This window comes from Pieris rapae, chromosome 7 (genome assembly GCF_905147795.1).
Source record: "Pieris rapae chromosome 7, ilPieRapa1.1, whole genome shotgun sequence".
In the NCBI taxonomy this organism is placed as follows: domain Eukaryota; kingdom Metazoa; phylum Arthropoda; class Insecta; order Lepidoptera; family Pieridae; genus Pieris; species Pieris rapae.
The window spans coordinates 9,736,115-9,752,941 of record NC_059515.1 but is presented as its reverse complement, the minus strand read 5'-3'; the positions used below and the strand labels follow the sequence as shown (position 1 = coordinate 9,752,941).

Sequence of the window (16,827 nt, the reverse complement as noted above, 5' to 3'; positions counted from 1 at the left end):
TTAACATACATACAAAATTAAGACAAACTTTAACAACACATCTACTAACATGGGTGTCCACGGGTGTGAGAGTTGCCTGTTATGTCGCTTCATAGCTATGATTTCGCCTTATAAAAAACAGTGTATTCACTTTTGCAACTCCCACTTGATTTAGGTTAAACAAACGAACAGAAGTGAATACAAATATAACCACAAAAATATACTAAAGTGTACCCAAGGATACCGTTCACTTTATTATCACGTAAAGTTATAAGGTTTAATATCGTGGGATCATGGAAATGAGCCGTCAGCGTCACTGCGTTGAATAGGTGTGGGTCCAATTTACTGGCCACTTTAACTTTCAAGATCTTGTCTATATAATATGCTGGGATACTAAAACAGCGTTAGAAATAATAATAAAAATTGTCTAGAATCATTGAAAAATATTTTATAATTTACATTTAATAAAACTTATATGAAAATAAAAATGATTTTATTTACCTTTTTATCTGTAAAGGCGAAGAAATTTGGTTTGCTGATTGGGATCAATTTCAATTATATTCTCAGGTTTAGATCAAGTAATATAGGTTTGTTTAAATAGCTAGGCTTAATTAAATGTATTTGCACAAATTGGTTATGAATATATGTAAAGCAAAGTGTTGGCATACTCCTTTTAATGAACTAATCTAAAAGATGAATTCTAGGAAATATCTGAATAGATTAGAATGAGCAAAACTATCGTGTTAGTATAAAATATATGTATAAATTGCACCAGGTGAAATTTATACTTATACTTTATCGGTTTTGAACATTTTTATTAAAAACTCTGAAACATAAGATTTTTGTTTAAACCTTTATCGGAATAATCTGGAAGAGTATATGGCTATCTTTCAACAACTGGAGGCGTTTATGGGTTATTTAATTTCCGTCATATAATAAAACAAGTATTACAGAGTGCTATTGCTGCATTTGTACTCTGAAATACAACAGTGATTGATTTCGGTTTTACTATTAAGTTTTTGTTTACAAGTTCAATAAGCCAATCTTATTAAACTACTTACAATTGCATGCAAATATTTTATTTAATATTGTTCTAATCACGATTTACGTATGTTTCAACGGTTTTTTGCATTAGTTATGTGAAATAACTATTTGTTTTATGTATTTTTGCACTCATTACATACATTAGCTAATTTAAGTTTTTTCACATAGAGGTTGCCCGTAAGTGTAAGCGAAAGCGGCCGACAGTTTGCCTCCTTTTCATTGAACTATTTCATTTTATTATATTTCTGTATGCAACGAAGTATAAAAAATTATATTAAATTAACGTTTTTTTTAATTTGGAAAAGAAAATGTCACAACGCCAATTACATTTTTGAAAATTCTTGTGATACAAACAATTAACAGTGCTATATTAGTAAAAACATGTCTCATTTAGATAGATAATACCACGATTAAACAGAGATAAGAGAATATATAAATTGTCCTTACAATATATAATAACTTCGCTTCTGTTTTGTATTAACTTTTGACGTGAGTTCATGTCGGTGAGTAAGTTTATTATATTAATATTTTAATTATAATATACCTTCATCGATAGAGTAGTAGTGACTTTTAACCCTGTATAACCTGTGCACCGAAGAGTGTTTCTTCTTACACGCTTCTTAACGCATACATTTAGTGCGATTTTTTACCGCGAATAAAACGGCATGTTTCAGAGCCAAAACCTGCAATTGTTTGATTGCGACAAATTTATTTTTAATAAAACATATAGAGGTGAAGACTGATTGCATTTTTATTGTATTTTCGCTTCTAATACTTAAAAGATCATCTCAGGTATTGGCCTATTGCAAAGTAATTTCTAAATTTCCATTTATATGCCTAGGATAAGATTCCAAGTTTTAAGTTGTTAAGATAAAGTAATTTTACTAAATTCATTAAGTTTTTTACTTGTGTTTTTTTGTTTTGTCAAATAGTTGTTTTATTTTGTTTAATATTAAATCTCTTCGTGTATGTCATGTTTGCCTATAAGTGCTTGTCACATTTAAAATTGTATTTAGTGATTTTCTTTTTTAGCGATGTAACAGTGTGCCAAGCATTTTTATCAATAAAAAAAGATTAAGACGTACACCAAACTTACACAGTGATACTTAACTAGAGATTCTGAAAATAAGGGTTTGATTTGGTTTGAATGAATGAAGTACCAGGTACAATACTTAATCATTACAATGCTCCTTTGATTCATTGATTTTTTTTAAAGATTTAAAAACCTTAAGTCTTGGTCCAATGAATACATTGAACTATATTTTAATATAAGAGAAGTGAAATCAATATAAAAAACATTTAGAAAGAGAAAAAGATTTTTAAGGTTTGCGGAGTCTATTACAGTAAAGTAATTCATTTTATGTGACGTGTTAAATTTTTTGTAGTCTTAATCGAGGGAAATACGCTAATTAGCTATTAATGACGAATGATTTATAATCATACCTACAATATCAAATAATTTTAATAAAGTGTATTTTCAGTGGGATACGACAATCAATTTGTTGTGAAAACGAGAGGCGAATATATTTTTTCTCTTTTATCAAAATATTTTACACGACAATTCACATCTTAAGCTGATATTGGCTTGATAAGATAATGTTAAGTAGGTTTGATAGTGACGCCTTAGATAACACCGAATTTTTTTAAGAACATCTTAACATTGGGCAATATACCAGTATAATAATTATTTACCTTTGTTGTGATAATCACTCATGAATTCAACATATATATATATTTTTTTAAACCATTTATTTGCTTTAGATAACAAACATCTATTACGGTTATTAAATACAGCTTAAAACTACTTTATATTACATTCATTTAAATGTTTCGTATACGTGTAAATTTACAAACGAGGAAGCGAAAACACGTTTATGAAAATTCATAATTTTTGACGTTCTCGGACTTAGCGCTGAATCTTGTTTCTGATCTGTTTTCCCTTTAGAGTCGACAAGCATACATAATAACAGAGTTACCCTTGGTACTGACAATACTGTTCCTACCACGGCCCGCCTTATGAGCCTGTCGAAAATTATGTCAATTTAATTATAAAGATAAGCTAATGTTTCGATTTTGTGTAACTCTTGTATCTTTTAAAAAGAATAGGTTTTATATATGTAACATAATGGGAAGTAGGAAGGATTAATTGTTTTTTTGGGGGCAAACGGGCAGGAGGCTCACCTGATGTTAAGTAATACCGCCGCCCATGGACACTCTAGAGGGCTCGCGAGTGCGTTGCCGGCCTTTTAAGAATTTGTATTTTTTTTTATTAACAAAAAAATATACTGATTGCTAAAATACAATTATAGATTTTCCACCAGTTGAACGATTTTTATCGAAATGTGGGCAATAACAAAAACTAGTAGATACATTATCTAGGTCACGTGTTGCCAATTTTATTATGAAGACATCACAAATACTTCAACTACGATAAGGAAGCTATTTCCCGTGAATTAATATTTATTTGTATATATTTCCTAACAAAATGATTTATACGGTTCTTAAAAAATAGTAGTGTCTTAAATGCATTAAAATCTAATATTTTTTTGGTTCAAAATTATTAATACAAAAACTATAAAGATCCCATGAAAAGTTTTGAAAGCAAATAACTCATAGAATCATATATATTCGCTGGAAATCTAAATATGTCCACGGAAAGAGAAATTATGCATTTTTTGTACACAAAAAATACATGTCCAATTAATCGTACAGGTCATAGTAGTAGTTTTAGTTTTTGCGTTTATTAAAATAAACAAAAACCCCATTTACTCAGTATAATATTTTGTAGATTTAGTCGACCAAATGTTGATTACACGGATGAATTTCCTATTATTACAACTCAGATGACTTGCCTTGCATTATTCATCACTATAATCAAAGCAACTAATCAATGAAATAATAATGTCAGAAACGTAATCGTTTATACAATATAATAACTAAATAACTTTGATCCCGTTTTAACGAAAATACTCATTTGTCCCTTTTCATCAGTGCGTAAACACAACTTGATAAAAAGAGACGAATTAGTTATTTAGTGTTTTTTGAATTCGGTGTTTGGGTTCGTCTAGGGAATTCGAGTTGAATTCGAAATTGAATCGTAGTATGACATGTATGAAAATTATGTTATTACGCATACATTTTTAATATCACCTAGATTAAATGTCAAATCTAAACAGTGATAAAACGCCGCATCATATCAGAAAACATTATTACTACCATACATTTGAAATAACTAAACTTTTTTTTCAGCCATGTATGCAGTGTTCCTAGTCCTCTTGGGGACAGCTCTAGCTTTACCCTTAAATCAAGATATATCCACTCAGTATGGACACTACCGCTTACCTGGAGAATCTCAACCCACCTTTTACGATGTCCAGCTAGTCATCGATCCGGGTAAAACGGATACATTTACGGGCAGCGTTTATATCCGGATCATTCCAGAAATAAACACACAAGAGATCGTCATGCATGCTATGGAAATGTCAATAAAAAGTATTCGTCTGAACACCGCCATCAATCCCAGTGTGAATCTATTTGATAGTTATACTTTGGCAACTGATGACACCCATTTTCTAAGAATAAGAACAACGCAGCAGTTGGTTGCTTTGCAGCCGATTGAGGTGAACATAGAGTTTGAATCGAAATACGCAGATAATATGTTTGGGTTATATGTATCAACGTTTGAGCAGCCAGGCCTTGGACGTGTGTAAGTAACTTATTGTTTTAACCAACTATACATTATTATCAATTTAGAATACAATTTGGAAATTATATTTAAGTACGAATTGCATACTAATAAAATGATGAAATATGAATAATATTTTTCGATCTTACCGGTAGAATAGTAAAAGTATTTTTCTTTCAGTAAAAAAACAATAAGTTTAAGTTGTCTAATAATATATATAAAAGAATTGCTCATTTAAAGATATAACCGATGCGCGCATCGCTTTAGAAGCCATCGCAAGAACGAGGGTAGGCTTCGGTGATGATTTTTTCATCTATCACTATTGGAATATCCGAAGAATCATAATTTTAGTAAAAACCGAACCTATCGAAGCGACGTTTTGTTTCTACTTAAATGTCTGTTAAAAATATTTAGTATTTTTCAATTAATTAGAATGTGTTAAGTATATAATATCTGAGTATTTTCAATGTTCTTGAAGAAAGCAAAATATTTGGTTATTAAAAGTGTTATAGTGATAATGTTATTGTGATTGTTTCAATCAGTATATCGCCGTGTTATACAAGAAATCCAGTTAAATGGTAACATAAAATATTCACTAAAATGGTACGACAATTTGTGCGTTAAACGTTAGTTATGAGAATTTTTTTACAGAAACCTTGTGACGTCACAGCTGCAGCCTACTTTTGCTCGCCGTGTATTCCCTTGCTTCGACGAACCAAAATATAAGGCAGTGTTTAGAATGACGGTATACGCACCTCCCGCTTACCCAACTGTCAGAACTAACATGCCTCTGAGAACTGATCTTTCAAAGTATGTTTAATGAGAATGAGAGTCTTATAAAACTTTTAACAGTTATTAACTTATCTATTGTTTTAAATACATAACCCGACATTTCTAAAAATGCGTTTATATATTTCATTTCTACGTGGAGTCTCAGACTGGGGCAGACTAAACCTAGTCCAATTTAACCTCAAGAAGACATAAGTCTGCGTACCAATTCTTAAAAGGCCGACAACGCACTCGCGAACCGTCTGGCTAGAAAAAAACTAATAAGCTACGTCAGTCTAAGTTTACTAGACTCTCTTCAAAGCCTGTCAAAGTATTTTTTTTGTGTGTAATACACTACTGATTAGATTCATAATACAGTTAAATATTTAAAAATTTGTTACAGGCCTACACTACAGGGTTTCAACAAATACGAATTTCAAGACACTCTTATACAGTCACCGTACCTTCTGGCGTTCCTTGTCTCTAACTTTGAATACATCTCCAACGAACAAAATGCGATCTTCAACACTACCTTCAGGGTATATTCTAGACCAGGAACTCAGAGTACAGCAGCATTCGCTTTAGATTATGGTCAAAAGAACATGGTTGCACTGGAACAATACACAGACTTTAAGTACGCATTGCCTAAACTCGACAAAGTGGCTGTTCCAGACTTTGCAGCTGGTGCTATGGAAAATTGGGGACTCGTTATTTACAGGTAATATATAAATGATATATATATATGAGTATAAGTATACGTATAATTATAAGTATAATAGGTATAAGTCGTATATACGACAATAATATTTTCAGCTGGTTTAATTATGCTTACATAAAAATGAAATAATATTACGTATTTACACTCATTTAATTAGGATTCAAAAAATATTAATAGTAGTAATAATAATTCCACTTCATTCTACTTCGAAATAAACAGAAGTTTTATAATTTATATTTAAGTGAAAATAATAATATACACAACAATAATAATTAAATATTATTAATTCACACTCGCATTAAATAATGATTCTTAATTAATATATATCCATTCTTCAAATCAAAAAGGTGTACGCCAACTGACGCAAATTTATCAATATACTTGCGAAGTATCAAATCTTATATAACAATGTATAAAGCCCATTTATATCAAAACCTGCGACAAATGTACCATTATTCAAAGTACAGAGCTGATAGCAACAGTTCTCATCAACGGAGCAATTCTAACAATAGCTTCTCACTAAATTAACCTATCGTAATGAAAAACGTTGCCTTTTGATAACATAATGAGCCCTTAAGATTTATAGTGAAGCAATTTTCACTCTTCTATTTTAAAATAATTGTGGCTGTGCTTCAAGTTATAACTCGTAAATATATTAAACGAATTTTTAAAATTATATAAACTAAAACTAACACGAGTCTATGATTCCCGCAAGATGTAAAAAAACGTGTATTATGTATATACACGCGTTAGAAGTTCTTCGTTATAAAATAATTTTTTTTCTTTCGCCTTTTCCTACGTTTGTAGAAAAGACGACAGTAATAATAGAAAAAAAAAATCTCATAATTTTTCCCAAACACGCCAAAAGAAGTATAACTTCAAAAAAACTAAAATTTTGACTATGGCTAACTTCCGGGTATTGGTTTTCTGTGAAAAATTCCCTCAACCCTAATGCGCCAAAAGAAGTATAACTTAAAAAAATATTGTTTATTGTTAAGAAAGCCTAAGGCATCTTTAAATTGTTTCTTAGGATATAATTATAAGGAAGGTCATTTTAAATATCCTATTTCTCTACCTTACTAAAGAAATCATACTTAGGATTATAAATGCCTGATGAAATCATAATAATATAAACTAAATTAGAATAAAAATGACTTTTCACAAATTTAAAGTTAAGTTACTTTTGCATTAATGTCAAACGATAAATATAAGTCCCATCTCCTGGCCCTACCGGGTTCATTTGTATAGGTTTAGTGGCCTTCAAATAGTTTGTAAAGGCCCTTTTGTGTATATAAAATCATATGTATAGTTTCGTCGCGTAGAAATATACCAGTAACAATACTACTTCTGACACGTGCCGGCATCAAGTTGAACAATGGTTCATTCAATTACATATGATGCAGGTTTTATTTTTAAAAACAAAAAGGTGAGGTTGATAAGAGCGACAAACATTGCTTGAAGTCCGATAGCTCTAATCTTAAGTTCATTACAGTCAATAATAATAATTATTATTAAATAAATTATTATTATTTTTATATAGTGGAATATTATTCAACTCATGGATGAGTTAACACTGCTACTAGAACGTAAATCTCTTCAAGGGTTTTTTTTTTAATTAATTTAAAAGGAGTTAAGATGCACAAAATATACATACGTAAATTGGAAGATCGCTTCTAGTAGTTAGGAAAAATAGTTTTAAATTCACGTCGATCTGAAACGAATTAATTAGAAAAGATTAACATAAATCATATTATGACCGCCACGATTAATTAAGATTCATGCTGGAAGCACTACGAAGTAAAATATTATATTAGTAATTTGCTATATTTGTTTTAAAATAAGTGTTCTCAGATGATTTGTTTTTTTTAAAGAGTACCGAGAGTTTTTTGCGCCGGCTTTTCTCTCGGCCTACACCCTTTGTCTTCTTTGCGGATAAGTAGGGATGCCTACAGGTCCAAATTTAATGACGTGGAATAAGTGATACATGTTTATCTTAATGGTCCATAATAAACGTATTTTTATATAATTATATAAACTAATATAAACGTCGTGGCAGCAACATTTTACCTGTAAAAAAACCGTTTGGACATTGATATTTTTTTTGTTTGAGTTCGATACAGAATTGCTTTGATTGTGATTCATATTTTACGCTATGAAATTTCAGAGAGGTCGCTCTGCTAGCAACTGATGGAGTGACTACTACATCTACTTTGCAAAATATTGGACGCATCATCTGCCATGAGAACATGCATATGTGGTTCGGTAATGAGGTCAGTCCCGACAGCTGGACCTACACCTGGCTTAATGAGGGTTTCGCCAACTTCTTTGAGAACTTCGGAACAGAATTAGTAAGTAATAGGTACATTAAATTAAAATTTATCAAACGAATATCATAGAAGTTTAGTAATAACTTGCTTATTGGTTTGAACTCGGTAATATTGTATAGTTAAAATATTGAAAAAATGTAATGTATAGTTTTAATAGCAAAGTATTCTAAAACATATATTTTCTTAAAAATTAACTCAGGTAAAACATAATTATTGTAATACATTTTGAAGATATTTTTTTAATATTACAACTTTAGTAGTATAGTAGGTTTTTGACTTCAGAAATAATGACACATTTTTGTTCTTATGATGGAAATGAAATATACATATTGAATTGATAAGAAGGACTAGGTCCAAAAAATGCCTAGGTTGTAAAATGGTAAACGAAAAGATCTAGGGTACAGTATATAAATGATGGCTCAGAATTGCGTACTCAATATTTTCATTTTACTCTGAACACAGGTGCTACCAGAGTGGCGTATGATGGATCAGTACGTTTTGCTGGTACAAGGCGTGTTTCAAAACGACGCCGTACTCAGTGTCAATCCTATGACACACCCTGTGTACACACCATCTCAGGTCATCGGAACTTTTAATGCTGTTGCTTACCAGAAGTGTAAGTATATTGCTTTTTTGAAGTGAAACTTCTTTAGGCGCATAAGGGTAAAAATTTTATGATGATATGGTATTTTAACATTACGAAGCTGTGCAGCATTTTTGTCGAAGAAAGGCGAGAGAGTGATTGAGACTGATTGAGAGAGAGTGAGAACGGGAGATCGAGATTTTTTTTTTTTTATAGAACCACAAACGACAAGCGACAAGGACAAACGGGCAGGAGGCTCATCTGATGTTAAGTGATACCGCAATAATAATAATAATAATAATGCACGCTATTAGTTTATAGTACAAATACATAGTGTGATGATATATATTATACTTACACATGATGATCAATTGAGGCTTTTACCTTAGAAATAATTAATTTTAAAGATGTTTTTGTGTGTAGTAGTAAAAGTATAATAACCTATATAACTAAAACCCTGTATTAAAAGCCTACCCAGTTAATAAGATTAAGGTCTGACCCCTAGTCTCATTCCCTAACACCCCCCTAACCTAACATAACGATAGAGAGTTTAGTCCCACTGATTTCAATATTATATTACAGTAAAATTTAACCTTCTTTTTCCATTTCTAAATCATAATTTAAAATGCATAATATTTTTACAATATATTGTATTTTTAACTATTGTATACAATAAATAATTTGTTTAACATTTCAGCGGGTTCTGTTATTCGTATGATGCAGCATTTCCTTACTCCAGAGGTCTTCCGTCAAGGTCTAATACTTTATTTGAAAGCCAAGTAAGTTCTAAATTTATTTCTTAATTTTAGTAATGATACTGTGAGACTTTAATAAAAAAAAATTGTTTCGCACTTGTTGCATACAAGGAAAATTTTTCTTCTGGTTTTTTCGATACTTTAAATTTTTTTTCATGATGTGTTTTTATTATTTTTCAGTTCCCGTACTGCGGTAACTCCACCTAATCTTTTCGCATCCCTCCAGCAAGCTCTTGATCAATCTTCCCATAGCTTACCCATCCGAGTAGCGACTATCATGGAAAGATGGACCACCCAGGGTGGCTTCCCAGTTCTTACAGTAGAAAGGCAGGCGGCCGGTGCCCAATCCATTTCTATTGCACAGGTGAAAATTGAGGCTACGATAAATATAGAATATAATATGTATATTCAACTAATATGTAGGTAGGAAGACTTTATTTCTCAAAAAAGATAAACATTTCACTCATATAAGAATAATACTTTAGATTAACATAACATTGAAGTCGTTCTTAAAAGAATCATAATAAAAAGATTGATGTAAATGCAGTAAACTTAAAAGTAAAAGTAAACAAAGAAATATGCATTAAAATAATTATGAGAAATGAATTTAAAATTAATTTTGTCTAACATATTCACTTAGCTTCGATTTGAAGGAATTGAAAGAAGTAATATTTGTTTATATATGTGGGTAGTTTTATATAGTGGGTAGTGCCTTCGAAGTTAAACATTCTTTCTGCCGTAGTTCGTACGTGGTTTAGTTGATGCCAGATAACTTGTTATCGTGTGGTGATATTTATTTTGACAAGAATGCATTATAAATATAAAGTTATTTTAAATTTATTGAGTTTGTGTCTCGACATACATTTATGTTATATGCAATAACGGAATTTCAGCGTCGGTTCCTGACAGATCCAGCTTTGTCAGCAAATGACGCTTGGCATGTGCCAGTGAACTGGGTTCTGTCCACAAGCCCAGACTTCAGTGATACAAGGCCTCAAGGATGGGTATTGCCAAACAGTCCAGCTTTATCAGTTGACATTCCTGGCTTAGCTAATGCTGAATGGTATATCATCAATAAGCAGCAGACAGGTAAGAATATGTAACTGTACTTAACAAATTTTATAAAACATTAACATCAAATACAAATAGGTTTTTACTTACAACTTTGATGTTTTTACTCAATTTAAGAAAATTTACTGCAGATTAATCCCATAATTACAAAATGACGTGAAAGACTCAATTCAAAATAATCACAAATTTATAGTTAGGTTTATTCTTCATAACAACAATAACAAAACTGTAAAGTACTGTTCTGATGTTTTTTCGTTAACATTTGTTTATGTATAAATTTATATAACATTTAAGTGCCACAGTGTGTGTAATCTCGCTAAACTGTTTGATCGATACCCATGACATTTTGTGTACATTCAGTAGGTTGTAAATATTTTTGATACCTTTAAGCGATAATGGCCCATCTCACATGTTTTTTTTTCGTATAATATTTCTTTTTATTTGAAATTAAAAATAATATAGCATATAACATAACTACTGCACTCGTAATTATCTCAACTCTCAGTGGTCCATAGCTAATCAGTAATCAATTAATTTATATGGCAACGCTTGCCGGGTCACCTCATTCAAATAAAATTTATGTATATCTTAATTATTAATTAAATATAACAATCGATTTATTTAGGGACAAGTCAACCAGATAAAAAAAATTAAATAAAAAAAAACACCCGGAAATATCTGAGACCAATATTCTGTACACCCGATAGCTATTGAGTTATCGATGTATCAATAAATACCTATTAAATTTTTTTTAGGATACTACCGAGTCAATTATGACCTACAGAACTGGAGAGCACTGGCCAACGCCTTACAAACCTCGCACAGTGTCATCCACTTATTAAATCGGGCACAAATCGTTGATGACTCTTTCAACTTGGCAAAGACTGGACGACTAGTATGTTTTAAAAATAGTTGTACTGTATTTATGTGTGTGTGTAATATATTTTGCATACGTGAAATGTATACCTGCTATCTCTGACGGTAATTCAATGTGTCAATTTGGCTTAAGCATGATACTTAGATCTGTAATCATGTTAGTGCCTTGACAAAGTGTTGAACGCCCAATATACATTAATATTAAAATCCTGTCAAATATTGGGGCAGCAAATAATTGTTTCCATTTTTTAAATATTGCCCTCCAGTCAACTAAAGATACCAAAGTTACTACACTAATGTTTAGTTAAAACTTTATTTTCGTACGCTGCAAAAGGGATTTGAAAGAAATTGTAAGTACATAAGTCTACTAATATTGTTTAGATCTTTCTTAATCAGAAGAAATACATTTTTGAAGTTATACTTCTTTTGGCGAGATGGAGAAAAATGATGAGAGTGAATTTTTACGATGCGCGCGCACACCAACACCTAAATTTGACATCGTAAAGTACGGTCTAGGTGGCGTGGAAATCGATAACTATGTTCAAGTTGTAAATTCCAGTATTTTTATATTTAGAACACGTGTTTCGTAACAGTACAATTAAACAGTGTGATAAAATAAATATTATCATGGCGTTTTTAAATCAATTTCATATACGACGGTGATAGTAACTACTATTAGTATTAATAATAATTTATTTATTTACATAAAATGGTTTTTATTAATTTTAATATTTATCATTAATCACTACTGCATTTTAGTTATTTTTTTCCATACGCCAAAGAACTTCGCGTGTACATACGTACAGACACTCTTTTTTGTGTTAGAATGTGTTTGTTTATGGATGTTAAACTAGGGCATGTGTTTTATTTTTATCGCATTCGCAATATTAAACCGAAATCTTAAATGCCAGTTCAGTTGTTTACAAATCGGATCAAAATTAACCTGAAATCAAAATAAATATCTAATGAGATCTGAGTGAAACTGCTTGATATTTTAAATCATGTTATTCGTTCGTTAAGGCGCACACCCAATAATGTTGTTTAATAATGACATTTGTCGAATTTGTATATAAACGGATCATATCTGTTCCAGGACTACGAAATCCCGTTGGAAATCTCACGTTACCTCGTGAATGAGACGGATTACATCCCTTGGGGATCCATAAACAATGCATTTGCCTATTTAGATGTTGTTCTCGCTGGTACACCTGCACACGCTCTCTTCCAGGTAATTGCAATTCAACATAGGACTAGGACTGGGACTAGTTCTAGATAGGCTACTTCTAATTCATTTGTTTTAAAATATGTGTTGTTTGATGATTTGCTTTTTTAAAAGAGTACCGAGAGTTTTTTACCTCTACTCCCTCTGTGTTCTTTGCCGAAGAGTAAGGATGCCAACAGGTTCAAACTTAATGACGTGGAATAAGTGATACCTATATATATATATATAATAAACTTATTTTATTTTAATACATTTTACGATACATCTATCGTAATATTATTAGTTTATAATATATATAATATAATAGTTGATATTATTAAGCTTAAGATTTTATTAAAAACGCACTAATATTATATACTGGATAAAAATTGAAAATGCGTTTAGCTATAGTCGATTTACGTAATAGTAGACTACGGCTGAATGCTTGTGAAACAAAGGACAGTTAGTGTAATGAGAAAAGGTAAAAATTGGGGACAAGCTTTAAATGGAATACGAATGAGGTAATTAGGGCAATGTGGTTTCAGATGTTGATTAGGTCGAATCCAAAATTTAATATTTATTAAAATTTGTCTAGTGAAATATATGAATAAAAATTTCTTTATAAGCATATTGAATAAATATAATTCCACAATCCTACATAAGTCCTAGTCTCCAATTGTATCAGTAGAATTTATCATCTAATTGTATATGTGTAACAAAAGGTGATCGCAAGATTCGATTGACTACTCTTTGATTGTATAATATACTGACTGGGTCTTACAGTTCTTGCAGCAGTACTGTAAAAAAATTCAATCTCTTTCGGTCATTCTAAATAATAATACAATGCACACTTATGAACGTCAAATACAGAAATGTACATGAAGTATTTCTTATTTACTGCCAGTTCTTAAAGGTGTATAACGGAAGGGAAGAACTGGCAATAAACTTTTATCCCCTCTTTTTAATCGCCATCTAAGGGCGTACATATGGCGATCATTATACATATAGTATATAGTTAGTTAGTATAGTTGCTAATCTTCTATAACCTATTTTTCAGAGATACATTCGTGAGCTAACCGCACCACTTTACGAAGAGCTTGGTTTCGAGCCTAAAACAAGCGACGAGCATGTTACGGCTTATCATCGGAACATCATTCTTAACTTAAACTGTCGCCATGGCAACGAGCACTGCGTTAATCGCACCCAAGAATTATTACAGCAGTTCAAAAATAATGAAAGTAAGTCACTAATTACCTAAGAACTACAAGCATTGCGTAGCCCGAAAGTATTAATTGATGTATATTATATTTAAAATGTGCGCTTGAACAATCATCTCGCATTTTAAAAACAATGATAAAAATATATAAACCAAACAGCGATTGCAATAACAGAAGTCTATCGGAAGCAGTAATAATATATTTTATACCTTAATTTTATAGTTATATATTACTTTGAAAAAAAAATGTTTATGTAAATTGCTTGCTACATATATGGCTTCCTCAGTATCTACAGTTAGATTAAGCTTTGAGCTAAATTAGCTTAAAATTTTCTATATGTACACAGAATAAATGCTAAAAAAGCTATAATAAAAGAGTATTTTGGTTGAATACATCATGTATTTATACCGATATAGGTGGCAAAAAAATAGCACTTCAACCAAAGTCTTGTTAAATTTCAGATAATCGCCCAAAGCCAGATATTCAAACAATAGTATTCTGCTCTGGCCTGCGTGGAGGTGACGTTGACAACTTTAACTTCTTATGGGATAGATTTGTAAACAGCCAGGACTCTAGCGAACAATCTATTCTTTTAAACTCACTGGCTTGTACTTCTAATCCTGAATTACGTAGCTTGTAAGTATTTTTTTTAAACAATCAAGGAAAAGTAAACAAGATTTATCATTTAAATAAAACAATTTTCATTATACCAATCTCTATACAGATCATACGTAATAATATAACAAATATTGTTGTTGATAAATTTGCGTGATACAATTATAATAGTGATCAAGACAAATATAGTAAGAATTTGTTGTTATTAATATCAAATATTAATTTTCTTGAGTGACGTAAGAAATAATTGTATCATTCGATAGGGTTGCAACTTAGAATGTACGCCATTGTTACAAATTCACTAGTATGCTTTATCATTCCGTCTTTAAATTGAATTTTTAAAAATTTTCAGTTTCCTGAACCAAGTTATTGACGATACATCACCAGTGCGCGAGCAGGACAGACATACAATTATTGTTGCAACTATTAATGCAAGCCCAGAGAGCATGGAAGTGGCTTTGGACTTTGTAATTGAAAATTTTGCTGCCATTCAACCGAGGTAATAGTCAATGTCAAAACAATCAAATCATTTACTCCAATTAGACCACATAAAATGGCACTTTTGAACGTTGAATTAAATATAAAAATGATTCTAATTGCCCCTTCCAAAAGGTAGTTTCGTATGGAGAAGAATGGGCAAGAAAGACACACTTACTCTTTTAAAATATAATTTACAATATTTGTATACATTGGTTAAATAATTATATGTGAAGACAATGTTGTCCTAGAATAAAACTATTATTATACATGTTCCTCACATATTTACAAATATCGAAACCGTAAAATATTTTAAAAAGAGTAATAAAAAACAATAAAACAGTGTGTGAGATGAAAATAAAAATTAAATGTTTTTATGTTAAACATTTAAATATATATTATAAACGTATATATTTTATAACAATTTTATAAGGTGGTAGCATAGAATAGGGCAATTTAAAGATTTGCTATATTTTTGATTGTACAGGATCTTTAACAGTTTATCGTTGGTCATTTTTACAGAGTACAAGGACTAACCGGAACTTCAAACATATTAAATGCATTCGCACGAAGATTAACATCTAAAGCACATTCTCAAAAGGTAAATCCTAATTGATTTACGAAACATGTAAAAAATTACTTTCATTATGATCAAAGGTCACTAACATTTCGTTACCAATCCTACATAAAATTTTTCGCCATCCATGAATGCGCCTGTTAGCTTAGATTTTGGAACAATATCAATGTATGTTATTTTATGATCAGTTTCTTTATTACTTTACTATTAAATTATCCTATACATGCAGCAGTTTTAACGTATCACAAGTGATTTAAACCATATTATCTTTAATTTCTTTTGACATTATCTTATCTTTAATTTTTCTAACAGATGGAGGCGTTCGTGACCCGTTACCAGAACATATTCTCCGCCGCTGAGTTGGCGGGAGTGGCTAGCATCCAAGAAAACGTCGCTTCATCCATTGCGTGGAGCGAAAATAACTACAATACTGTTAATAGTTGGTTTAGCAGCTACTATCGCAGCAATGGTGTCGCAATTAGCTCAAGTCTAATAATTTTTATATCTATCTTTGTGTCCATTTTTAACTACTAAGATATTTTGGTTAAAAATATAATATGTTTTAATATGTTTTAATAAGTTTTAATTTATAAACTATGTATTTTAGGTGTTGTGATTAAAAAATATAATTAATCATTTAGAACTTTTCAATTCATCCAGTTAAAATTAAACGCTGCACACCCAAGTTATTAATTAAAATGGAACAGTTAAACATGTTTCGATTGTTGACTTAAATTTATTTTACTGCCTTTTGTTATCTAAATTAAATTGTGGATAGAATTATTTTCATAATGTTTTCTATATTATGAATTTGAGGTTATTCGAAGTTCATATAATTTTTTTCTTAATCTGAACTGAAAAACTTATTTTTCGATAGCTGATATCAGCCTCTTTAAAAAGAAAAATCCAATGTATTTGATAATATATAGGTGTA

The 16,827-nt window shown here is 30.7% G+C and overlaps 1 protein-coding gene across 1 annotated transcript; it reads left to right on the top strand.

Annotated features, from left to right (window-relative positions):
* Positions 1-1,421: 1,421 nt before the first annotated feature.
* LOC111000475 (aminopeptidase N-like) lies at positions 1,422-16,464 on the top strand. Its single transcript, XM_045628867.1, has 16 exons — positions 1,422-1,526; positions 4,273-4,729; positions 5,360-5,518; positions 5,880-6,194; positions 8,359-8,542; positions 8,984-9,137; positions 9,802-9,883; positions 10,040-10,223; positions 10,753-10,948; positions 11,686-11,825; positions 12,900-13,034; positions 14,065-14,245; positions 14,686-14,860; positions 15,192-15,338; positions 15,839-15,917; positions 16,206-16,464. The coding sequence occupies exons 2-16, from the start codon at positions 4,275-4,277 to the stop codon at positions 16,425-16,427; spliced, it is 2,808 nt and encodes a 935-aa protein (XP_045484823.1). The 5' UTR covers positions 1,422-1,526; positions 4,273-4,274; the 3' UTR covers positions 16,428-16,464.
* The last annotated feature ends 363 nt before the right edge of the window (positions 16,465-16,827 follow it).